The 26,269-nt window shown below is 39.3% G+C and overlaps 1 protein-coding gene across 38 annotated transcripts in view; it reads left to right on the top strand.

Annotated features, from left to right (window-relative positions):
• Positions 1-26,269, top strand: part of NCKAP5 (NCK associated protein 5) — a 440,024-nt gene that overhangs the window by 234,930 nt on the left and 178,825 nt on the right. For 35 of the 38 annotated variants that reach the window (XM_080599361.1, XM_080599367.1, XM_080599364.1 and 32 more), the window contains one exon: positions 16,479-16,612. The exons of 2 other annotated variants lie outside the window; for them this stretch is intronic. In XM_080599361.1, coding sequence (XP_080455487.1) covers positions 16,479-16,612 — 134 coding nt within the window. Of the gene's footprint in view, positions 1-16,478; positions 16,613-26,269 lie in introns of those variants that run through there. One more of the 38 variants, XM_080599385.1, reaches the window with a different exon arrangement.

The following is a 26,269-nucleotide window of genomic DNA, read 5'->3' as shown; positions in this document are numbered from 1 at the left end:
CTCTTCCAGTGGTTCTCTGGGTTGTTGCATTGCAGTTGCCCTCATGGCAATTGGAGCTGGTTACTGATTTGTTGCATAGAACATGGCTAAAACAAGGCAGAGAGGGTGCGGCCATGCAGCAATACTGATTCCCTAAATTTGCCTCTGTCTAATCAAGCCAACCAATGTCAGTGAGCATTTTCAGTGCTGGAGAGATGGAGAAAGTAAGCTTTAAATTTCTTCATTGTTGTTATCATAGAAATGTGAACTGAAATATAACTTTTTTTTTTTTTGGTATGTGGCACTAGGTAATACACAAACCAAGGCGCTTTTTTGTCTGGGTCCAGCAGAATGACCTTATTTTCCAAATGAGGAAGAAAAGGTTATCAGGAGAGAGAGAAACAAAGTTTCTGCATGAGGAAGGACAAAGTTTATGTACCAAGAGTATTGCTCAGTTGTGATTCCATTAAATGCCCATTTATTTAAATGAATGCAGCGCTCTTGGAGCTTGTACCATTAAGTTGGTGCTGACCCTTAGAATGAGTCAGCTCAAGCACTGCTTTAGATTGCATGGTATTAGAGTAAAACTGTACTGCGCCAGCTGTGTTCAGCATCTCGTGCAATGGAGTCCTGGTCCATACTTGAGTTCTGCAGCACCAAGGTAACATCAAAATGTATCCGTGTCTTGTCCGGTTCCCAGAACGTATGTAGACAGAAAATAGTCTATTGGAGATGAGTGAAACAGAGATAGGAGAAACTGGAAAGAACTATTTGCTTGTTTCAGGGCACGGAGCACTTTTCGAGTAGATGTGAAAACTAGTCACAGCAACCAGAGCAAGACTTGAACTTGTGACTGTTCTTTATGCCATTAAGCAAAGGTTTGCTTTGTTTTTGTTTGTTTGTTGCTTTTTCCTCTTGGCATTTCGTAATCACCTTACTCTCTGCAACTTTGGTTCAAGGTTTAAAAGAAATATTAAAATAGAATGAGGAAATTGTACAATAAACTTACATAGCTTTGCATAGATCCGTATGGCTTGAGCTATCAACTATGATTCTTCCTCTCTTTTCCGCCCTACTTCAGTCTCATAATCTTTAATTCAGTTTTTGCTTTGTCAGGAATTTGCTTTTACATACTTTATGTTTGTTTTGGCTCTATGCTCATTGCATTGTGATAAAGCATCTTTTGGTATTCTATGGGATCTTTCATAACGAAGATCTCATGACATAGTTTTCCAAGTCTGGAATTGGTGATCAGACTTGCTTAAATGTCCTGCGAGAGGAGACTGTCTAGACTGTGGGAATGACTGTGATGTTTGGACTGTGTTATTTCCATACCACTTGGCATGATGCACTCTGCAGTTATTCTGGAAACTAATACAAATAAAAGTACCAGGCCTGATACAGGGCCTTACCTGGCTGTGAAGCGGCTTTCACTCATTCTCCAAACTGTGCTGATAAGCCGCTCTTTCTTTCCAATAACTGCTGTGGACTTCAGATAACCAGGTGGATAAAATCCCTACTCACTGTTCTCATTAAAGGTCATATTCTTCTTTAGCTTTAGCGTTGTACAAGGCAGAATACTACCTCCGCCACCGAATTCTTTTATAATCTTGGAAAATGCTTAATGTCTGATCCAAATAGCTTATTTGTCAAACCGCCTCTATTCTGACTCTTCTGCTGGCTGTGCGATTGCCAGCGTAGGCAGTGAACTCGCTGGGGAAGAGGCAGGATCTTACTACGCTTGTAAGTAGTGCTGAGAGCCATTTGGAGCCCGGGGGTACTGATGTGCTGTGGGTAATCACAGCCCAGCCACTTGGGATGAATACCGAGAGGGAATTTGGCTCAGTATGCACAGGCCGTGCAGCAGGCATTTTGTAATTACATCTTTACACTGCAGATTTGTGATTGGCATCCATGGTGACACTGCTTATTTAGAAATGATTTCTGAGTGTCAGAGGAAAATTGTTATCTCTTGGGAACATCCTGTTTCTGGTAGTATCCATTAACAAGCGCCCTGGAGCACTGACTGGCAGAGTTTTCCAGTTAAAAAACTTTCCCCATGGCTGTCGCTGGAGGAGCAGGTCAGGATTCCCAGGCTGTTGTTGGAAATCTTGTGCTACGTACAATTGCCCAGCAGATGTTGCTGAGGTGATGTTACCCCCTCAGATGGAAAACTTGTGATGTGGGCGATACTGTACGAAAAGATGTGCCTTAAATCAGAAGCTGAAAAGTATTTTCATGCTAAAACTGGTTTTTCAGAGTTGTTGGTTGCATTCAGCAGCTGTATGTTACATCAGCTGGTAAGGGAAGCCTGCTCACAAACTGGAACATGTAGGAAGAGGTGAATGAAAGTTAGGGTGTGAAGGAGGAGTGTAAAACGCATTACAGAAGGAAGAGCTTTATATGGGGCATAAACAGGTTTGCAGAAATATCCGTGTGAGCCCTGAGGAAGCAAGAACATCAAGTTTCTGGAAATTTAATGCAAATGGGATGAAGAAACTTCTCTCAGTTTTGGTTCTTCCCGTGTAGCTCCTGACTTGGTTCTGGATGCCAGGGCAGGGGCAGAGCCACCAGTACTAGCTGGGATTCATCCCCCTGTCCCCACAACAGCTGAAAAATTGACCAAAACTCTTATGCAGCCTAATTCCAGTGAGCCCAGCTCTGTTTGACTTTGCCTCTGTGGTCAGTGCAGCTGGGTTCTTTCTTTTCAGCCCTATTTAGATAAAAATTGTTCATATTTCACCTGTATTAAAATTGATACCAAGCTTGATGCCTTGAGTGAGTTCTAGGAAGTTGTTTGCTGTAGTAATATATTACAGCGGTCCACAGAAGCATTAGTGAACAGCAAATTTCCTGTTTTGGAGATAAACAGCAAAATTTCTTTCTCGCCACAGCTTAAGCACTACATAATTACAAGTAGTTTGCTCTTCTTACACCCAGTGGACAGACAAACCCGGTGTGGCTGTGAACCAGGCAATCTCGAAAGCATTGCTGAGCACTCGTGATTCGGGGGTGGTCGCTCTGTTGCTTTTACAAGCATCTGTAAGGGAACCTTGTGTGGAAGCGACGGGAAGCCTTGGTGCGCTGGCTAAAGCGTACCAAAAATTTAGCACGATTCCCCTGACTCCTATTCTAGTGCTCTACACAACAGAAAACGCACGTGGAAGGTCTCGACTGGTAGAACACGGCATGTTAATTATGTGGTTAAGTGTTTTATTGTTCAGAGACAGATCTTCTCTCAGCCTAATAGCTGCACCTCCTTCTCTATGATATTTTCAACCAGTGTGAAGGTGGAAGAGGCAGCAGAGAGGAAAGTTGCACTCTTTGGTTTCAGTAGTTGGCACTTTCTATAAAGAAAGAAACATCTTTTCTATTTTTCTTCAAGAAAATCAAGCAGCTGTAATTGTCAACATTTGCTGTTAGGTTGGAAAATAGCAGACTTTTTAGTCATGTCTTAAATGAGAGATGAGTACATGACTAAGTGCAATTAACAAATTAGAATAAACTATGGTTAGATGCAACAAAACAGTTATATCCTATGTAAATAGATAAACGTGGAAATGAAAACCAGAGAGCTCGATGTCAGAGGCTTTATCTGTTTTTGATCTTCTCCTGTAGAAGTATACTTAGCCCACCTGTTCTAGTAAGGAAAGGAGACTAAAGGGGTAGAGCCTGGCTGGCGCTTAGCGTTGAGCTGAAATTGGTCTGTGGAAACTCGAATAGACATTGAAGTGAACCTATTACTGAAAAGGGACTCTGCAAAATGCTATCAGGTTGTGATACAGTCTTCCAATCACTCCGGTTGGACCAGTGAACAAATGAAAAACACGATGTAAATTTGTTGTTTTTTTTTCTTTTTTTTTTCTTTCAAGTTCTTCCATCTACCAGGCTTGCAAACTCAGTCTGGCCTCTGCAAGTGATGTCAGTTCTTCTGGATGAGTGCATCATCAGCCCTCATAAAGATTTTGCAGTGGCAGCTCTGTTAAAAATACCATTTAAGATGTGCCAGCCAACAAAAAACGCACCATATTTCCCCATTGCTTACAGCAGTGCCTGCAGTGCTTAAGGAGTGAAAATGATAGAGGTCCATTCGTCAGAAAACTAAAGCAATAGGCCTCTGGAATACGTGCATGAAACAGCTGAGTAAATAAGGTGCCTTTTTTTGCAGTTACTTACCAGCCGTAAATGGACTCTTCAAGCGAACACAGAAAAAATTGTAATAAGATCTGACATGTTCATGAGCAATGCTGTAAAGAGCCTGGGAAATAGAAATGCTAAATGGAAAGGTAGCTAGCAGCAAAACAGTGATGCCGGAGGTGTTGAGTGTGTCAGCTGAGAAAGGCAAAAACAAGTGTTTGTGTGGAAACTAAAATATCAGCATATCCCAGATCCGTGGGGGCATGGTGGCACTGCAGATGTTTCTGAACCACTTCTGACAATCATCGTGATCGGTTCTGTATCTTCTGTCCTCATTCTTGTTTAGCCTGGCACCTATTTCAGGTAGCGTCTTGATATCCTATTTATTAGCAGAAAATACGAATACATTCATAAGAAGTCCAGACAGTGACGAAATGTTCGCTGTCCCTAGCATCGGGGCAGGAAATGCGTGCTACTCCTAGCTTCTGAGTAAATACCAGAGGTCCCTGGAGTGGTGAAGCACAGTTCCACTGGCCTATCCTGTTACACCAAATAAAACTCTTAGAAGTTATTATTAGTATTTATTTTTTTAATGCTTTTCCTGTGTGTGCTCTGCTGCCTACCTCCTATCTCTCTAAGACAGACCCAAGTGGGAAATGCTTGGTTCAGCCACGTGCCCATTTGTTCTGTGAGCACTCAGCCATTTAGAAAAGAAGCTGTTCATATCATCTAACGAACACGTTGGTCAGTTACAGGGGGGGAAAAAAAACAACATTTGCTTTGGGCATAGGCTCACGTTCATTTCAGATAAGCAGAAGTAATTTACGCTGTGACAGTAACCCCAGCAGGGGGACGCTGACCACGGCAGAGGTGGCGAGGGTCACGGCAGTGCTCCATCGCCTGCCTCCGCGCACAGGGGACTTCAAAGCTCGTTTGGTGGTGGGCTGGCTGCCACAGAGGTGTCAGTCCGTCACAGTTCACGTTCTGAGCAATACACTGTTATACCTCTATTAGCAGTTCCAAGAGTGAATTATAAGTGTAAGGATTTATATTTGGGCTGGTATCCATAGCTGCTGGGAATGGCAGCCACCGTAACCTGCGGTTTGACCTAGCCCAGAGAGGTGCTGCTCAGGGTCGTGCCTGCAGCCATGAAGTGTAAGGCACACGGTGCTCGTTAAGTGATGGAGACATCGTGCACAGCTATGTGGACTGTACTGTGATTAATCTTGGGGATTAATCAGCTTGGAGAAGTTGATTGGTTTCTGATGGCCGATAAGTCCTGGTGCTAATCACAAGTTAATGAAAATAGCAATGAACAAAATAGCACAGTACTGTAATAAGGTTCTCCTTTGTTCTTTATGGGACTTTATTTTTTATTTATATGAAATCACAATAGTGCTTAGGCTGGAACTTCATCTAAACTGACAGCAATTATCTGCTATTTAACTATAAAACAAAACTGTGCCATATCAAAAATTAAATGTAATCTGAGCATGTGCAACTGTGGAAACAACCCTCTGTCATACGGCCCAGACCTGTAGTGTTCGGTGCTAGTTCTGCCCCTGTCAGGTCCCGTGAGGAAAGGTACATTCTTACCCGTCCTTCCACCAGGACAAGGAACATCAGAAGGCCAGGCTACTCTTGTTTTTTGTTCCTGTCTTGCTCTTTACTCTTCTTTGTTTGCCCTTTGCCCAGCACAGCAGCAGTAGAAAGGAAGCGTAAAGCAGAGAGAGACCTGTCTGCTGCTGGCAGCTCCAGCCCCAAGCAATACCAACCCCACCATGAGTCTTCCTTCAGGTTCTGCTGGCCTTCTCAGGGACGTGGTCAACGAGAACAGTGAAAATGGCTGGTATTCATTCTTCAGTTCCTTCCTCTGCCACCAGAAGGGATGGGTAACTCTCTGCAGCCATGTTTTTGAGCAGCAGAGGAAAATGTGGAAGAAGAGTTCGTGTTTGTCTCTGTTGGTTGTAGAATGGTAACAGTAAAGAAACATCAACATTTTAATTAAACGTTTTGCTGGCCTACTGGCTTTCTTGCCAAAACACTCTTCCCTAAGTGAGAGATTTCTTTATTTACAAACTTCCATTACTTTTTTTTATTTTCAGATAGTTGTTTTGAAAGCATTGCTGTAGGGCACAAAACAAAGAACGTGTAAAGCGCTTGAGAGAACTTTGGTCAGTGTTTTGCCTGCACTGCAAGTTAAAACAGCATAAAAACCAAAAAATCCCATGTCTGCGCTTAGTTAGACATCTTAATATAATCATGTCACCTTATCAAAAAACTGTGTAGCAAAGAGCTTGGAATTATAATCAGCTATTAAAACTTAACATGTGTTAGGGGAGAAAAAAATTTCCATTACATTACATATTACTTCCACTGGTTCTCATTTTGGTATTGACAGAAGTTTGTTCTGCACACTTCTGAATACTAGGTATTCATATGAATTATCTCTGTCTTAATATTGTTTCCAAGTTTTTACTTGATCTTGAAAAACATTTCATTATGTTTAATTTAGGGAAATGAAATTTCTTTAATTACTGTCTGTTGAAGCTATTAAAAGCTCAATTACATTTGCAAATTCATTTTTGAAAAGCATTATCCTTTTAAGATTAATAATAAAAAAAAAAAACCTTGATCCGTGTGGGACTTCCTTGTTCACTAAGAGTATTCTCTTTACACTCATCCCTTGTGAGGAAATAATATATCCAAAATGGAAAAAGAATTAGGCTGAGAACTGAGGATCAATACCTGTCTTGGAAATTGGGCTATCAGTTGTGAATTTGAATGAACAGTAATCGTTGCACGAGGGAGACAGGATTAAAAAAAAATAAAAAAAAATCCTTGCCTTTGTTCAACTTTGAAAACATGATATGGAGATGATCTTTAAGAAGTTCTAGGTAATGGTGGCTACTGGGGATGCAGGTGGTTCACCTGCATAAGGCATGTCCGCAAATGGTGCGTGTCGCTGTGGTGGATTGGGTGTAACCCAATAGACAGCTACAGGTGTGTCTCCAGGAAAGGTGGTAAAGGAAAAGTTGACCACATACTTGCCTTCAGTTGATTCTGGAAGACTAGGAGTGGATTTTGGCGTTGTTGGTGGTGTTTGTTTTCATTTTACTTTATTTTTAATGGCAGTTCCAATTTTCTGTGGCCTTTGTTGCATGCTTCACAGAATTAAAGAGTTGTTGGCAATAAGAGCTTCCTTTCCAAGGGTGGCCATGAGCCATAGTTGTCGAAGGAGATGGGCAGACAGTAGTGCTAGCCATCTAGCTCTGTGTTGAAAGGCTTTATGAATTATTCTGTGAAAAAAATCTGTAAAATAAATGTTACAACTCCAACTATATATACAGCGTTGCTCATGTAATAGCCTGCCTAATTCAGATTAATTGTAGGCTTGCAATGATAAAGGAGCTTCAGCACAGCAGTTATTCTGTTGTACAGATGCAATTAAAACCATATCAGTGCAGCATAAATAATGCTAAATTAAGTTGCTGTCCTGCCACATGGTGGCAATTTTGAGCTACTGCACAATGAAAGCCAGTGTTATTTTATTCGGAAGTAGTAACCATACCAAGAAAGTGTTTCTAATTTACTTGAATTGCTCTGGAGCAGTGTTATCACCCAAGAATATAAAGTCTGTAAACTACTGTCACTAAAATATCACTAGTAATAATAAATGTTTCCTATCCTGCTATTCATCTCAGAGCCAAGCAAAGCCTGAAGTTTACATCTGGTAGTCATGGAATACACGCACTAGTCTGTTATGAGGCAAAAGGGAGAGATCTATCAGCATATTAAAACTTAATAGTGAAAAATAAATTATTTGCTTGAAATTACTCACTTTAACTGTTTATAAGGCAGTTTTAGAAAATGCTAATACAAATTATTTAGTGCCAATTAGATTTTCCTGGCTTATTCAGGGCAGCTTGTCATTTTGGGAGCAGAATCCTATTCCAGAGAGTCATCATTTTTTCTTGCTGGAATGAAAGAGCTAGAAGATACCAGCCTAAAATTAGGAGATGCTTTTTATACTACTTATATCTTGCTGTTGCAGAGCTTTAGTGGGAATAAGGTTAGGAAAAAAATGATTACATCATGAAATAATTGGGGAAAAAATTAGAGCTGTATTATAATTCAGGGAACTGTCTCTGTGGTAAAAGCCTGTATCAGATGAAAGGGTAATTCATTTTGATTACAAAGCAGCGACATAATTTTACCTTTAAGTTTATTTTGAAGAGATGGGGAAATAAAGCTACCTCTCCCTCCATGAACCCTCCAAGTGCTTAAGTTATTACTGTTTATATCTTAATGCTTCACAGTGGTTTAAAAACACCTATAACTTCATCACTGGGAAAGCTTCGAGTGTTTAAGAGTATTTGTCAGTTTTCCCAGTATAGCTGGAAACATTAATAAAGGACAAAGGCATATTAACTGCCACTGTTGGAAAGTTCTGGCTTCAATAGCTGGCTGATTTAATAAAGTCTTGTTACAGTAAAATGATTCAGCTGTAAGCAGCCTGTTAAAATTGTAATAAGTACAATAAGCAATGCACTTCTTTTTTTCTGTTCGTTGGGGTAGTGTTTTTTCATGCTGTCAAAGTCCGCTACAAGGAAAGCTGCAGTGTGCTGCAAAGTTGTTTGTCAGTGCCTTGGTTTATTTTTGCAGAGAAGTATTGATTACAGAATGAGAAACATTTGGTTTAACAGCGATCGATGAGGAGCAAACAAAGGACACTGAAGTTTCACTCATTTTAATTTGAACAAAAACACAGTACCTGGTACAATTTATGATGAAGTAACAAATGGTATCTGCTCTCTCTATTCTTATGATTCTTTCCTATCATCTGTGAGTGAAGTAAGTTTAGACAGAGGACCTTAGTCTCCTGTGTGCTGGGTTTGGGACCAGGTTGCACAAGGGGAATTTGATGGAAAGGTCCCGCCTCGCATGGGAGCCCCAGACTTTGGGCTCTGGGTAATGGGGGTTCAGGTGCCTTCCGTGGACAAGAGGCACTTGATCAAATACTGTTTGATTACTGTGTTTTATATTGGGGGAATTAAATACTCACTGCATCAGGAAAAGTTACGCTGCTAAAGTAACCAACTAAGAGATGAAGTCACAAATTCCAGTTTCCATTTCAATTACTATTTCACACTTAATTCTTGGAAAACAGAACTGTTCCACCAGCGAGGGGATGAGGGTTAGCCCTCCTCATCCCTGCTGTTCCATGGCTGCTGCCTGCAGCAGGCTTTCAAAAGTGGAGCGTAAGTGTCTAGCTCCTCTCAGGCAGAAGAAAAACTTCAAAGCTTTTTCTTCCATATCTTTATGAGTATATCTTTACATTTTGAGTATGCTTTTCACCTGGTATGGGGCTACCACCATCTCCCCATGCTTCCCAGACCATTTGCCTGTGTGTGCGTAGGGACTGGAGGCAGAGGTGGAAGGTCTTGGGGCAGAGGGTCCACATGTGGGTTTAGACTGAGGCGACCTGTCCCAGGCTTCTTGCACGTCATCTTGAACGGGCAATTTATATTTCTGTACACACCTTCCTGACAGTAATTTTCTAAGCCCTCGCATATGTTGCAGCACAGCCTTTATGTTGATGAATGTCCTTATGTTTGTATCCTGCCCAGTGAGCTGGAATCCACTAATTTGGTTAAGAGGCTCCAGAGTTACTGAATGCTGATATGACAGTGATTGCAGTATGCAGCACACTCTGAACGCCCCCAACGCTACTGTGTTGGTACAGATAGTCCCCAGTATTATAGCAAAATAGTGGTTTTGAGTACTTTGAATATATGTATTTATTCATAACAGTATTGGGCATTGACTTGCTACAGAAACTGATTTGCAGAATTTTAATGTGCTTCTAGTAGTAGCTATTTGTTTGCTTGATTTTGTTTTTGTTGTCTGCTTCTGCCAGTTGATCCTCAGGCTGGTACCGTGTTTTTTTCCAGACCAGGCTGTGATTCTATTAAATTATTACTCTTATTGCAAGGTAGCAGATGCGTATCATCAGAAATTGTATAAGAATTTACAGAAAGACTCACTTCAGGTTAGCAATGACTTAGTGGTGCTTCAGACTGCATACAACAATAACAAAAAAGTGTATTATTTTCTCCCTCTCATTTAAATTCAGTGCAAAGTAACTGTTTGAAATCAATATTAATTATACAGAAATTGTAGCCCTCTTTAGCAAATGCTTAAAAATAGTTGTTAAAAAATTAATGTGCAGGTTAATAGCCTGACTTAGAGCAATATTAAGCCCATGTTAAGTATCCTGATGTCGACTTTTTTTGACAAAATTGTTCTCTGATGTTAACATGATTAGTAGTGTCATAGTAGTACCATCTTATGATACACTGGGAAAGCAATGAACAAATTCAAGAATAAAGAGGAATTTTACTTCTGTGTAAACAGTTGCCCATTTTACTACTTATGAATTAATTTTAAATATGAGGGGAGGTTACATTTGTGTTTCATATAAGACATCTTTCGTATTTGAGCTGAGCAGTCCTGTAATACCCGTCTGTTTGTAAGAACAGTAGTTTGTAAGAAGGGCTAAACAGAAAAAGGAGGGACCACCTTCAGTGTAGCTGTAGGGCTGACTCCCTTTTGAACACCTACAACCTGTATGGCATGTGTGGTGTGTGTACGCTGAATCCCTTGAATATTTCACTTGCAGGTGTCTATAGTTTTAAATCTTGATGCACAGCCTTGTTTTTAACATAGAGATAACATTGTTGATCAATGGAGTAGTATGATTTTTATGTGAAAGATAAATAAAAAAGTTAAAAACAAAATATTCTGGTGTGGTGGGGTGACCTTGGTCCCTCAAGAGGACTGGGGAGAAAACAAGATGGAAAAGCTCCTGGGCTGAGGTTAGGACAGGGAGATCACATGCCAATTACTGTCACAGGCAAAACAGACTTGACTCACGGAAGATCAATTTAATTTATTGCCAATTAAAGTAGATCTGGATAGTGAGAAACAAATTTAATCCAACACCTTGCTGCCCTGCAGGGTTTTGTCCTTTCTCAACTACGCTGTCCCTGAGGCACCACCAGTGTGGCCGAGGGGCTCAGTGGGGCCCTGTGGTAGGGCTGGAACTGGCTGGAACCAGATGGAATCATCTGGAACCAGCTGGAACTGCTTGGAACCAGCTGGAACTGCTTGGAACCAGCTGGAAGCAGCTGGAGCCAGCCGTGTCCTCACAGGGCAGCCCCGGCCTCTCCTCACAGAACCCCCTGCCCGCACCCAGCCGTGCAGACCCAGCACATCTCGCCTACAGGCTTTTAGAAAAAGTGAGGCTGTTGGCATGGCACATTAGGGTGGGGAAGGGGAAAATGGTTTTAGATTTTTTTTTGAATGCAGAGGCTATGAAATCGTCAGCACTCGGGAGGGCCATCAAGCACGTCCAGCAAAAAAGTAGGATGAGACTTAGAGGATTTTGAAACAAGAAACCTGCTTGAGTTAGGTGAACACTTGACCCCAGTGGAGAGAGTACTCTGGTAAGTTTTTGTCATGTAGCCAGTCCTGTCACTCAAACTAGGCATCTGCTTGTTTTATTTGCAATAGCAATTGAAGGAGTTTAACTGCAAGTCTCCACATGCAAAGGCTTGACTGTTGTCCACATATAAATCTAGGGTTGACAGTGAAATAGCCCTGAGAGGAAAAAAAATGGTTAAGGAGGTAGCCTTTCCGTACAAAACCTTAACCTACTACGTGTTTGAGTCACAATGTGTGTAAACCTCTCACCAGAAATGAAACCCTGATCGTACAACCCCTGCCCTGTACAACATGCACCTTGGTCTGCCTTTGTGGCTGGCACTCGTGCTGTGTACTTTTATTTTTTTGTCACTTTTGTGTTTTCCACTGGGTGTTGTAGCGTTAGGGGTCATTCAAGAGCTCCAGAGCGGAGATGTTCACACGTGGGTGTAACATGAAGGAACCAGGTCCTGACATTTGCGACGCGGTCCTGGTGAATTACAGGAGATTTAAATGGTTGAGCACCTCTTAGGAGACACTCATCGCAGGGCTGCGTGGGGTCAGTCCTGAGACCGAGAGCACGGCTATTAACCAGGGACTCTGAAAATAAGCTTTGTCTGTTTGCCTCTTCATGGAGTGCTGAGGAGCAATTTGGATCTTTCTGTCAAATACATGTCCTAATTTCAGTTGAGCCATAAATAGTTTTCATGCATTTTGTTTTGATCATGAATCTCGCTCTGATTTCTTGCTTTACTTTGAGAAGACGAATTAATGTGTGGTACATGTCCCTGACTGGATGAGAAAGGAAACATTTTGACATGAACATTTCTACATCTACACAAAAATGAACTTGTTGACATGCAAATGCTTGCTCACGAGCATAATGAGCAGCTAGTGAAACTCAAATCGCTCAAACGTTCATGAAAAAGTAATTACAAACAGTACTTGTTCAAGTGTTAAAATATTCTAGTACTTAAAAGTATTGGTTGAGCTTGCTAACCCTGACTTTCAGTCTAGTTTGTTCACTTGAAATTTTTGCATATTTGGAAAGTTACCAGAGATTTGACAGGGAGATGTGATGAAAGCGAGGCTATCTGGAGAGGCTGAGAAAGGGGAAACAAGAGTGAGGTAAGGGTTATACTTCTAAGAGGAGAAGGTTATAGCTGCGCGAGGAGAGGCAGCAGGGAAAAGTTTGAGCAGAGCTCATGGTGATTGCAATTAAAGAAGAATTGGCAAGTGGGAATACATATCACTTCATTTGAAGATAGCAACGATGTTTCTGGTATTAAAACATATTGATGTTTCACAACACTTTCTTTTTTTATTTAACCTTTTCTTCATGTTGCATGCTAATTGTATCCCTTTCTAGTAAGCATACATTCAGTATAAAAACAGGAACCACTTCTGGCTAGTTCATTTTTTTTCACACACCTTTATTTTGCACAGACGAGCTTATAAAGGGTGTTCTGACAACACAGTTTCTGGGGAATTCAGGGATGTGATCTACTTCTGGGGACAAAAAAATCTCTGGTTAATCCTGGCCTTTCAGTACATGAAGTTCACTTCTCTCTTTTGACTCTTCGTTATGGCTTTTCTGTGTTTGAATAAAAATGTAGTTATCTTTCCTTGTAGATAAGATTGCTGCTGCTGGGAGCTGCTTACTGTACGTAGTACGTGTGAGTGTTTTGTGTCCTAGAGACTGAAAACTCTCCAAGTGTGGGTGGTAACTTATTCCTTTTTTCTCCCTTTGGACTCTTTAGTCTTCTCATTCATATGGGAAATTTCTTGTAGCTGAGAAGGGAACCCATGATTTCAGGGTCATAGGTTAGTACTTTTGTTTTTGGTCTTGTAGGGAGTCTTGTGATTTACCTGTTATTTATCCCATACCCTGAAAGAAGCATAAGCTTTGTACAGCAAGTTGCTCATATAGCTAATACTGTGTCGTGATGCTTGCCCTTGAGCTGACTGAATAAAAACTGGACATTTAACTCAGTCCAGAAGTTCCTTATGCTAAAACATTTAATTCCTATAATATTATTGTTCTTGATGAGTGCATTTGTTGCTGCGTTACGGATAGTTTTCTTAAGGTAACTCCCACATCCTTTTCTCTTATTACTCTTCAAAAAAAAAAATAAAATCCTGTGGATGTGCTGATCTTTTCATGTAGGATGATAATGCAGACTTTCCCACATGAAAATACAAAGTAAGTGGTAGCAACAGCATTCTGTGACCTACTAGCAAGAGGTAAATGAAACCTCGAGATAGCTTACGCTGCCCTTCGACCTGTAGGGGACAGTTTGAATTTGTGAATCTCCGCTGTATATTCTATTTTCTGCTAGAAAATGTGGGTTTGTGGTTAGTGGCAACATGGCTGTACACAGAGATGCAGCACAGTCATTCTGCTGGGCAGCATCAGCGGAGCTGTTCACAACCTACCAGAGATCACTGAGATGGAAGAAAGGACGTTCATCTGCTTTTTGAAGTGTTATGTTTTGGTAAGAAATGCTGTGAAGTACCCAAAATATTCACAACAACTGTAGTTCTCTGTAGTCCTCCCCGTGGAGATGTGGCTTTGTACCTAATACAGAAGGAAGGTTTATCTGAGGACCAGAGCACGGCCAGTGCAGCAGACACACGGAGGTTGGTGCTGTACCACAGTAAGATCATTGCGGCAGTAATGATGCTGGGTGAGTGCTGAAGGCATGGCCGAATCTCTGTTCTTCAGCGTGTTACCGCAGTGGAGCTGTTACTGTACCATGAGACTCAGGCACAGCCTGGCCCTTTGAATTAGCTTGGGCACTCTGGGGTTCAGAGCAGTTCCTCCGAGGTGGCTTATCAGTTACCGCAGGGACAGTAATTGGGGTTTAAGTCCAATTTCTGTAGTCTTGTAAACTTGTCTTAAGCACTGATTAGTAACCATGCCTTTCTACTGTGTCATTTTCTATGCTATCCTCTGACTCCCTGCAAGCTCGAGGTGTCTCCTTAGCAGCAGTGAAATGCATCTGTAGAAGAGTGTTCAGCAAGGGTCACCGGAACAGCATAATCTTAAAAGTTGGTGTTGATGGGATCAAATGTCAAGAAATTCTAACTGTTTTTAATATTATTCTCATATCACTGGCCTGAATTAATGTTCATGGGACAGATTCTCTTTCCCAAAGGTGCTGTGTGTCTTCTTGGTGCTGAGCACTCTGCTCTTTTCGTTTTAGCAGAAACAAAGGATTACTCAGCACCTGTCAAAACGTGGTTATGTAACAGTAAGAACAGAGATTAGATAGTTTTGTTAGAACGATATCTTTATTTTCCAGTAATTTGTTTCTTGTTTTGCAGTGTTACGTTTCCCAGATATTGTGTGTGACTTACTAGACAAACCCCCTCTATTCTCTGAGTAATTTCCCATATTTTTGCGCAAGTATGTAGTAGATATTTCATTTAATTCCGTGCAGCCTCCCTTTGTGGCATCTGCTTATTTATCACTGTCTTTAAGATCCCTTTTCCACTTGGTAATGTTCTTATTTTTGGTCCCTTGGTTACCACTATTATAAATTATTATCCAGTAAGATTTATAGCTGTAAGACTTGTACAAATAATATATCTCTCCCATTTAATGGCTTAACACTAAGATGCCTTTGTTATTTTCTAATGAAATTGTATGTATAATTTCTAGATAGTTTTTTGCAGGCATGTCATGAAAATTTAGGTCAGCAACGGAACTCCATCAGACTGTCTGACAGGCTACAAATCGCAATTCACCAAGCACACAGAAATTTTTCAAAGCATATAGGTGGTGCACCCAGCATAGCTTTACAGTAACTTAACCTTTCCTTAGGCAACTAACGCCTTCATTGGAGGAGTATAATGCAGTACCATGTTAATTGCTTTTTTATTATTATTATTGACTTTTTATCCCATTTAAATGCACAAGAAGAAATTTAATTTAATTTAATTTCTGTGTAACAAGGTCACATGGAAAAGGCTGTGCATACATTTTTTTTTTAATTAAATTAGCATTTTTTATAACTTTTCATTTCATTCTACTCTTCCTAAATCACATTTTACTACTTTTTAAATAGAGGTTTGAAATCATTAGGATGCTTTTCTGTGATGTTTTTGTATCTGGACCTGAAGTTTAAAAAAAACCACAGATACTCCATGACGAATGTTGATATATCCAGGTAGCACGGTATATTTGGTCCTGTAGTTTAAGAATTAGCAACAAGCATAATCTATTTGCCTTTGAGAACTAGCAGTAAAATTAATGGCGTTTTTATTCCTCTAATTGATTGGATTCCCAGTGCTTACAGACATATTCATATGTTTGTCATAGTATTTCTATATATAAACTCAAATAGACTCTGTCCTACTGACAAGAATCTTATTTTTTGGTTTTGTTTTATTTGTTTTTTGTTTTGTCTTATTTTTCTGGTTTTGTTTACAGCAAAACCAAGGCTGCAGAATCGTGTCCTTTTCTGTTCTTGCGACTGAATCATTAAGGGATGGGTGCAAGTTGCCATCATGACTTGATTCAGGCTTCCTGTATCTATCACCAAGCAAGATAGATCACAGACCTTAAATATTTTTGCAAAATTTATTTTGAGTTGAGGTGAAGAAGGAGAGGGACAGTGTTTGGTTTTAAATAGCTTTTAAGCTGACTTCAGTAAGTCTGAGCTATGTAAGTGTAGCTCAATGTGATGGGGATATTATGAACGGCTCTCAATCCCTCGTTTGTTATTCTGTGTATCATTGCCATTCCAAAAATAAAATAAAATGATTGGACTGCATAGTTGATTAACTGATGATTTTTCCCAAATTAAATATAAAATTTATCCTAAAAGTGTTTTACATGTACAATTAATAAATCACTTTCTATGGTCTTTCAGCGTGAGAAACTGATACATGAGCTGGAGGAAGAACGACATTTAAGACTTGAGAGTGAAAAAAGATTACGGGAGGTAACACTGGAGTCAGAGCGTAGCAGAGCTCAGATGCGTGGGCTACAAGAACAGTTTTCCAGGTATGTTGCATAAATAAATTACGTTCAAAATAAGGGAAGAACAAACTTTGGTTCAAAAAGACTGATCAAACCTCTTCATAGCTTGAATGGGTGGAAACTAAGGCAAAAACTGCTTTCCCTCTGAAGTTCTGTAAACATAGCAGGATTTTGGCTGAATGACTGTTGTGACTGTTCTACATGAGGTAAAATTTAAAAGGCTTATGCCATTATTCACTATAATGGTGAACGTTTTAATTTCCAGGATTTTGTATTGGTTAGAATTCCCAGTAATATTCTAAGATGTACAGGTCTTCACTTCTCAAAAATAAGTCAATGTTTGGTTGCTTTTCTCTTAACCAACAGCAGTGGTTTTGATCAATCTCAATAATGACAAAAAAAGTGATGCCTTTTACCGGGTAGGTAATCATTCTTCTTGGACAAGCTTAGTGTCTCATCCTGCATTTACTGGAGCAGAGCGTTGTGCTAGAGCAGAGCTCCGCTTACAAGGGAGCCAGCCTTGAAAGGGGGATTGAAGACAAACTATTAATTCAGATGGCCACATTAAGGATTGGAGTTCTTTATTGTTTTTATGAGGCATGATGAGATCTTGTACATCAAATAGAATTTTTTTATTGTTTTTGTCACGTGAACAGAAACAAAACAATCAAACCAGAATTGAAAGAGACAATGGAATTTTATGTTGTGTATTTTCCATCAAGATCCAGTATTTTAACTCAGTCCCTCAGGTCTCATTCCCTTAGGCCCCCAAATCATTGAAAAGTTCAAGTTCAGTTTCATATGATGAAAACAAGCTGTGGGATGTGTTTTTTCCTTTGGTTGTTTTTTTTTTTAAGGTTTTCATTTTTATTTTTTTTTTTTAGTTCTTGGGGTTTTTTTGCTCAGTGTCTGCCATGCTGCTCCTCTATCTGAGATTGGGTTTCTAGGCAACGACGAAGAAGCAGTTAATAGCAATAATAAAATTTGTTCTGATCTGTTATTTTGTTTTTGGAAAAATTCCATTAATGTTCTTTAGATTTCAAAAAACTATAAAAGTGTTCAGAGAAGTCTGAAATTCTTTCTCTAAAAATGTTAAAGATATTCATTTTCTTTTTTCTTTTTTTTTCTTTTTTTTGTTGCTCTTTTTCTATGATTTTTGTTTTCAGTTTTTATTTATTCTGATCAGAGTCCCTGCATAATATTCACAAATTAAATACACCCTGTACTCTTGTTTAGAAAATTGTGTTATATATTAATCTTTGTTTATGGATGAATTTCCTGAGGTGCTGATTTTAGAACAATAATTCTAGTTACAATAACTAGAAGCCTTTGAAATAAACTTTTTAACTTGGTGCAGTCCTGATTAAGAAACAAAAAAAGGAAAGAAGAGGTGAGAGGAAACAAACAGTCTCCAGAATAACATGTCCAGTAACTTGGTAAAATTTTATCTCTCGCATATTCAGATCTTTTCAGGATAAAGCTTCATTATTCCTATGAAATCGTGGTAGCCTGATTCTTTTCTACAGTATTTCTGAAGAGAATGACTGTATTATTAGTTAGGATCCCTGAAGTCCACTATCTTCAAATTAATCCATTCTTTTTCTTCTATTATTTTATTTGCAGTCTAGCTTGCTCTATCTATAAAGAAGCAGAGGGATACAAGCTCTTTGGATTAAAGCTGTTTGTCTCTTTATTTTTGTATCTCTGATTTAGATAAAAGTGAATACAGTCTAAATCAGCGTTATGTTCCTTACAAGACTGTCTGCACGTTAGCTATACTAATTGAAGACAAACTTAAATACCACTTTTCATTAATAGCACCTGAGGCTGGCCCTGTTATTGCCAGTGATGAAAACTGCCATGGGCTTCGTTGTGCTATGATTTTATTTTAGTGTAGACCAGTGCTAGGAAGAGAATGCCTCACTTAAACATACTTCAGTTGCTTTTAAAACCTTGTGTTTGTCATTATGAATATTAGAGGTTACTTTTTCTTATATTTAGTAGAATATTAAGGTACAGACCTTCTCCCTAAATGAGTGTATTTTTCTCACCCTGTTTGAGCAAGTAATGGCAACAGGATAATCTTGTGTTCCTTGGAGATTCTGTATTGTTTGAAGGATTTGAGGCTTTTTTTCTCCAGTTTGAGCATAGTTAAATGGGAAAAGACAGGTGGTGATAGGAAATGTTAAAATTAAGCAAATAAGAAGTACTTTAGAAGAAACTGGCCAGAGAATAATACTCTGGGCCCAAACGTTCTGGATTTCAAATGAAAATAGACCAAAGTAAGAACATGTATTATAGCATAGATCTTTCAAATCTATGTAATTCCTGAGCTGAGTTCATTTACATGTAGTACAGTTGGTTAAGCTGCGATTTGGAGGGTGTTTCTTCGCATCTCAAATATTTTCTTTGAAAGAGTGAAACATAATGGTTTGTGGATAGCAGAGGGGTTGGAATTAGGTGATCTTATAGGTCCCTTCCAGCCCAAACCATTCTGTGATTCCGTGATTCCACGATTCTATGAAAGCTGTAAGTTGACCTTTCTAATCAGGCAAGGAAAGCTGGCTGTTCCACGCTGAAATTGTGTGAAGACTTCAGTCTATCAAATAAGCATCTAGTTTGAGATTGAGGACTTCAGAACACAAGGGTTTTTTGTTTGATTTTTTGTGTTTTTTTTTTAATTGATTGACGTTTCTGTTCTTACCAAGTAAGCAATATTCCAGGTTGAGTCTGAAGTAAATCGAAGTTCTCTTCCTTAACATCTATATAAATCTGCCAGAGCCTTAAAATGACACAGTGGTTAGTTTGATAAATATGTGACAGTTACACAGAAGAAGAAAGAGCTTTTAAAACCAAACTTCTTTTCCAGAATTCCATAGTGGTGTATCCATGCTGTTTTAAATTCGTTCTCTAATTTTATTAGAGGTGTGCAAAGATCCTGAGAAAAACAAAACATTTAATGCTAAAACTGGGATTTTACATTGTAGTTGAATGCAGTTATTTTTTCATTGCCTTAGTATAATCTCACCTTGAGATGAAATCTTTGAAGGTTTCTCTCTTAAAACCATAGAGATCTGTTGCTTTACTACAGCTACTCTGTTATTACATAAGGCCCTTTTTGGCACGGCAGTGTACAGATGAATGTTGCTTAAATGCACAGTGACTAACCCTATAAATACCTATCACCCAGTTTCTTCCAAGATAGTGTCATGCAGTCCGACTTCTCCATTTTGATTGTTGGCATCTCTCATGCATATACTGACAGGTTAGCATTCTGGTTAGTATTATGCCTGCTGTCTCTTTATCCAGCTCTGGAAGAAATTGGGTCAATTCTTCTGGATTTATTTATTTTTATTTTATTTATTTTTGATGGCTCACAGTTTAACATTAGCTCCTCCTTGGACATGTTCCATTTTTGACATTAGAGAAGAAAATACAACCACTGTCTTGTGTATCTCCTTGTTCTTAGATTCAACTGTCCTTTTCCTAATTTCAGCGTCTTCCTACAGCAGTAGGAGCAGAAACACAGCAACCCTGCCCGAAGCAGTAGGTGTGATTTATAGTTTCACTCTAAAAAGCACACTGATGTACGCAATATAAATTGATTACATTTCTCTGCTATATATCAGTAAGTAATACAAATTGTTTTTTGTTGAGCGCATACAGTACATGTGACTCCAAACTGGGATTAAATGTTAAAGCAGTAAAAGAAGTAGCTTTACTTAAGTTATTTTGATTAGTGTTTTGGTCTAAATGGAACCGCTTTAATAGAGCACACCATTGCAAAGTATATCTTTAAACAATAATTGAGGAGACTGGTATCAAATCCTTAAAATCCCCTTTGGGTAAATTTAAAAAATTCTTTCAGTTAAGACGATGTTGTTTATAGGTATCGATGCCTGTGACTGGAAAGCTGCCTCAGGCTTTTAGGAAGAGATGTTACTGGAATAGTAGGAAATGATCCTTGTTTGGTCTGCCAGGGTCCTGCAAATGGGATGAGTGTAATTCTCATTAGACTGTATTTCAGCATTCCCCTCACATTAGTGTTGACCCTAGGGTTAAGCCTGTCACTTCTGACGAGGGGAAACGTGACTCCTACAAATCTGATAGCGCTTTGTGTGAAAGGACTGTGTGTCCATTATTTTGAGCATAGCCTACGTGCTTTTCTCCAACTATTTTTAATTCCTCTTGCTCTATTCGGGCTTGTCCACAGGTGAGTGGAGATGATAACAGTTTTCCTAGCAATTGTGACAAAGAGATCTTTCCCATTTCCAACATCATCACATCATCATTTCTAACCCTGTCACATCTGCTTGATGTGAGAGTGCGAGAGGTCGCCACCTGCTTGCACTTCAGAGAGGCCTTACTGCCATGACTGGTGGTCTATATAGAGCAGAGATCATTTCTGAAAGTATAAACCAGCAGGATGTATCTGTAGCTCCTGTGGTCGGTCAGTTTGTCTAATGTCCATTGAATGCCAATTTAAACCATTAATAGCATTTCAGTATCATTTCTGGGTGATTAAAATGCTCTCCTGGCAGCAATTTATGCTATTCCTCTGATTTTCTCATAGCAGGGATGAACAAAATACTGTGTAGGAATTCGTTCCTTTTCTATGAGAAGTATCACAGAAGGAGCTGTCTACAGTTTTCCTCTTCTTGTTTGTATAGTTCTGCAGAAATCTCTTGTCCTCCCCAAGCGGCCTGAGCATAAGGTCAGGCCTAAGCATAAGGGGGGGCAGGTGGTCACAAAGATAGCATTTGTATCAAAGGCTGGCCTTGTCATACTGCCTCACAAAACCCAGAGGCTTTTAGGTACCCCTGGATTTCACTAGATGTGCCTGTGTGAAATGTCAAGTAGAAAACTAGTGAATAAACATGAAACTAAACTTAGGGACTTGAAAGTGTTCCATGTCGGGTGCGTGTCTCACTCCTACACTTACTGCCTGCTTTGCTGCTGACTACAAGACGTCCATCCTCAGACACGTTTTGCTAGGTTGACCTTGGCCACGCCACTTTGTCCCTGCTGCTCCTTCCTCCTCACACTTTTCCCCCGCTCCAGCTTGCTCCCACCCTGGTCTGGGAGTGCTGGGAGGCCTGGGTGGTGTACGGGGTGTGGGAGGGGTCTGCTGTCAGGGTCGCAGGCATCAGCTCCGGAGCTGCTGCTCGCAGGGCGCTGGGCAGGGTGCTTTCACTGGGGGGATGCTCAGCTCTTGGCTCGCCTTGCTAAGCCTCAGGACGTGGCATGAATAGCATTTTACTGGGGCTTTGACCTAATGCTTAGGATATCGATCTGGGCTTTTGATTAGAATTGACAGAGTAAAAGGATGAAGTTTCTTTTAGATTAACACTGATGGGGTGAGCATATTAGTATTTTTATTTATGTGCATGTACAACGCTCGGGTACATATTTCATCCCTAATCCTTGCTCAGAAGTGTCAAGCACTGTTTTAAGTACGATCAAGGAGCTTTTGTGTGAATAGTTCTTACGTGGCAGAAAATAAAAGAATGGTTTTACCAAACCCCTGCACTTAAGCCAGAAGAGGAGCTCACCTCAAGTTGTATGGGAATTTTAGTCCCATTTCACAGGCTAGACTGGACTGAACATTGTAGTGTCATGTTGTTTTACCAACAGGAAGAAAAAAGGAATTTTATAACTTATCAAGCTTCATTTTTTCATTTTTTTATCTGAATACTGTAGTTTTGAAGGTACGTACTCATGAGAAATATCTTCAAAGAGTTTGTTACCTCAGTTTGCTTCAAATTCTCATTCTGATGTTAGAAATCATCTGGATGAGCTATACATATTTTCATAATGAAGTTGCGAAGGAAAACAAGCTGTGAGGTCAGAGTGACCGCAGAATACTGAAGAATGTGTAAACTCAAAACACAGAAGTCAGACAAGGAGCAAAAGTTCTACGAGACTATGTTGTGCAACATACATTGACATACGTAACACTTTTACAGAGCAATGGATTGCTCTGCTTCAGACATTATTGTAAACACATGGAGAGGTATGTGGAGATCCTGAACTTCTGTGGACTCTTCAGGCACTGAAGCTACATTAAGGGGAAGCTTTATTTTAGTACCCCAACACAGTAGTAAATCATGTCATGGAGTTTCATGACAGCTCATAGTTGATGAAAGCTTCTCTCAAGGGTTCCAGGTAACTAGGTAATCTTTGTCTTCACAGAAAAAAAAGATGGTTATCTGCATGCTCAGAAAATCCGGGTTTTGGTCTGTATTTGTATGCTGACAGTACGCATCATACTTGTATTTATGGACAGTTGCATCTATTGCCTGATATTAGATTTATCAGAGCATGAAATGATTCTGTTTCCTCTGTTCTCCTGTGTAGCACTACAATTTAATAGGACATTGCGTTGTGGTTTTTTTTTTTTCCTTTGCATAATGTAGTAGATTAGCACCATAGTAGTAGTAGATGGTTTACCCCGTCTAGGGTAATGACAGGTAAAGAAAAACCTAGCAAAAATGTAAGACATTAAAATTTTCACTCCAAGTTAAGAGTAGGTTACCATACATGGGTCCACACACAGCACGTTATCTACTCTACTCCTTGCTTTTTTGTGACAGAAAGCTGGTTTGAATATTCTCCTCATTCCCCATACCATGGTCATCAATAAAGCAGAACCTATCCATGTTAGACAGTGAGTGGTTTGTATCCAGAATCTCTCTTTATGTGGCTGTTTCATTCCCAAAGTGAGATCCTCACTTATGCTAAAGAAAACTCCTGGAAGCATATTCCAAATAATATTGTGCTCAAAAGTAAGAGCAGGGATTCGTGTGTGGACTATGTGATTGGGTTTACAGACCCTTTTAGAGGACAGAGAAAACCTCTTTTGGGTGAAATTGCAGACTCCCTTGTTACTGCTGTTTAAAGAGATTAAGGTTCGTGTTTGGTGTTTATGTACTGTAAAATCCTCTACCTGTTGAAGTTCACGGCTCTGTGCATTTTATTTTGCACGATAATAGGTATATTTCTTGTAGATATTCCTAGCTACAGATAATTCTCGGTTGTAAAACATGTTTACATTTATGAAAGGAAAGTGCTGATATAGGAGCTAAGTACTGTTATGGAGTAATGCTGCTGCTTAAATGCTGTGCAGTCATGGATGGTAGGATGTTTCCAAAGGTAGGTAGGACCTGTGGCTGTCAAGAGAGCTTCTAATTACTTAGTACTGGTTTGCTGTTCTTATGGATGTATTTTTACAGTTGCAGTGGAACATGCAAGCACAAGTACTGACTGCTTCTTTACTGTGGATCTTGTCATTTGGTTTCTTTTGAGCTTGTGAAAGCAGGAAAGTCACAGTTATACGTGTTATTCTGCAACTCCTTGATGCAATATAAAAGAACTATTCAAACCAACATACTGCTTCACATATTTAATAAAAAGATTTCTGTGCTAGATATGATAGATACTTTAATTCCAAGGACCAGCAGAAAGATCAGCACATCTGCGAGGAAAAGATCTGCAAAGATCAGCAGAAAATGATTTGTTTTCCTTAGGTTTAATTTTTCCTTTAAGTCAAGCCATTTGATAATAGAAAGTATCTTCTTAAAAGAAGAACATCTCTTAAAATGCTTTCTTTTAACATTATATTGTAAATTCAGAGCCATTTTTCAGGAAAGAACCTGCCCTAATTAAGCTGGAAGATTGTCATCACTTTTTATTCATACTTTGCCTTGGTGTGCCTGTGCATGATTACCCCCTTACACAAAAGACTAAACTCCTTCATACTTGACATCTCTTTTTCATTTGGAAGTATGATTGATATATATGGACATACATATACATGTATATATTTATGTTTGCATATACAGCTAAGGCATTTTTGCAAAGATTATAAAAGGATTAAAAGTGATTATAAACAGAAAAGCATGTGCAAGATATGAGACAGAAGAGCATATAATAGATGGGAAAGCAGGAATGCTTAGCAGCTGTTCTTAGTCTTCCCTGAAGGAAAGTAATAGCATAAATACACCAATAAAGACCAACAAGGATGATCTGAGATCGCAAGATGGAATGTGGAAGAAAACCAGTTAAAGAATTAAGATAACGTAAGTGGGTTCCATTGAGCCAGGATTTCTTGATTGTACTCACAGGCATCAACCATACCCAAACCACCACTGACAATTATGTGTGTAGGCAGTCTGGAGAATGAGTGAAGTCCCAAAGGAGTGTTATTTAATTGTATATAAATAAGGAATTGTGCACAGAAGATTAGACTGATTTGCAGTTTATAAAATTCAGATATGGTTCCACAATAATATTCATAAAGAAGACAAAACAATTATGGTCCCAGTGCTCAGTTCAGTTGCTTGTGCTCTAATAAGTAGGTTTGGAGAAACTCTTCTAGGATATTATTATTTTTTTGACTTAAATGTACTCATACAGGAAGTGCTGTGGTTAGCAATGCTCTGTAGTGTGTCTCTTGCATCACTTTTGAAGTTAGAATATAGCTAGAATCAGGCGCTAAATCCTTAGTGGCGGCTACAGATGATCTGCTCTGGGAAAGCTTTTTCATGATGGAAAAAATTGTGATGTTCCTATGTCCTGAGATGTGAGGTCAATCCCTTACTTGTCTCATTAGGAACTCCTGCCAACCCAATGTATTAGAATAATTTTTCATTGTTTGTAGAAGAGATCATAAGCAATATATTTACAGGTGACAAGCTTCTGTCTAGATCGCAGTCATAAAACTATAAATCACCTGTGTGCGTTTGTTAAAAGTTCAGGTGTGCTTTAAAAATATCAAAATGGGAGATTGCCTTGGCTAATATATTTATATATTGTGTATATTTAATTTTGTGTATTGAGTATATAATTCTGTTAATTCTGTATGCTTTCTCTTTGTTAATGGACTTTACTATTTATATGCTTTAAAGAAGTGCATAGTAAAGAATGGCTTCATATAATCTTAAAGTTCCTAGGTTTCAAAAAAGAAGGCCTTTCCTATAATAAAAAGCTTTTTAAAATATCAATAATGCTTTCCACCATGATCCCTACCCTACCAAAACAGTGAGTGTGACGCTGCAGTGGGATGGAAGTCTTCAACAGTCTGTTTTGCTCAGCACGTAAAAGCCAGATCCACCTTTCTGAACCTAAAAGTGGAAAAAATCCCTACTTCAGATTATATGTGTACCTCTGTCCTTGAAAAAGATTATCTTCATTTCATACTACCTGTATAACAAAAGAATATTAAAAAGGAAATGGACTGAATACCTGTGAGAGAAAGACAATGTAGTGATAAAGATCTTGAATCCTTACAATAGAATATATTACAGTCACCTTTGAGGCAGCATTCATTGACATTTTTGAATTCAGTAATTCAAAGAGATCTGTTTAAATGAAGATCATGTCCCAGTAAAATGATTAGAGAAGTTAAACTAGACAAAGCAAACAGTGAGAAGAAAGCAGGCAGAGAGCAGATGTTACTTTAGGGTCTGTCACGGATGATTGCGGTAAGGATGTCTTTTTAAAAGCATCAGTCTGGTTTGAGCTGCAGGATTGTCTCCCGGAGTTGTTTTCTACACCAACACGATGACTCAGTCTGTCCTTAAGGTCCTCTGTTGCCTTACAGTGCTGTCCAGTGCTACCTTTTATTAGATACCCTTTTCCTAGGAAGGAAGAAAACACAAAATGGAAAGCACAGGACTGTTT

The sequence above is a fragment of the Anser brachyrhynchus genome (genome assembly GCF_964034855.1).
Source record: "Anser brachyrhynchus genome assembly, chromosome: 7".
Classification (NCBI taxonomy): domain Eukaryota; kingdom Metazoa; phylum Chordata; class Aves; order Anseriformes; family Anatidae; genus Anser; species Anser brachyrhynchus.
The sequence above is the reverse complement of the archived record's forward strand: the minus strand, read 5'-3'. Positions and strand labels throughout refer to the sequence as shown.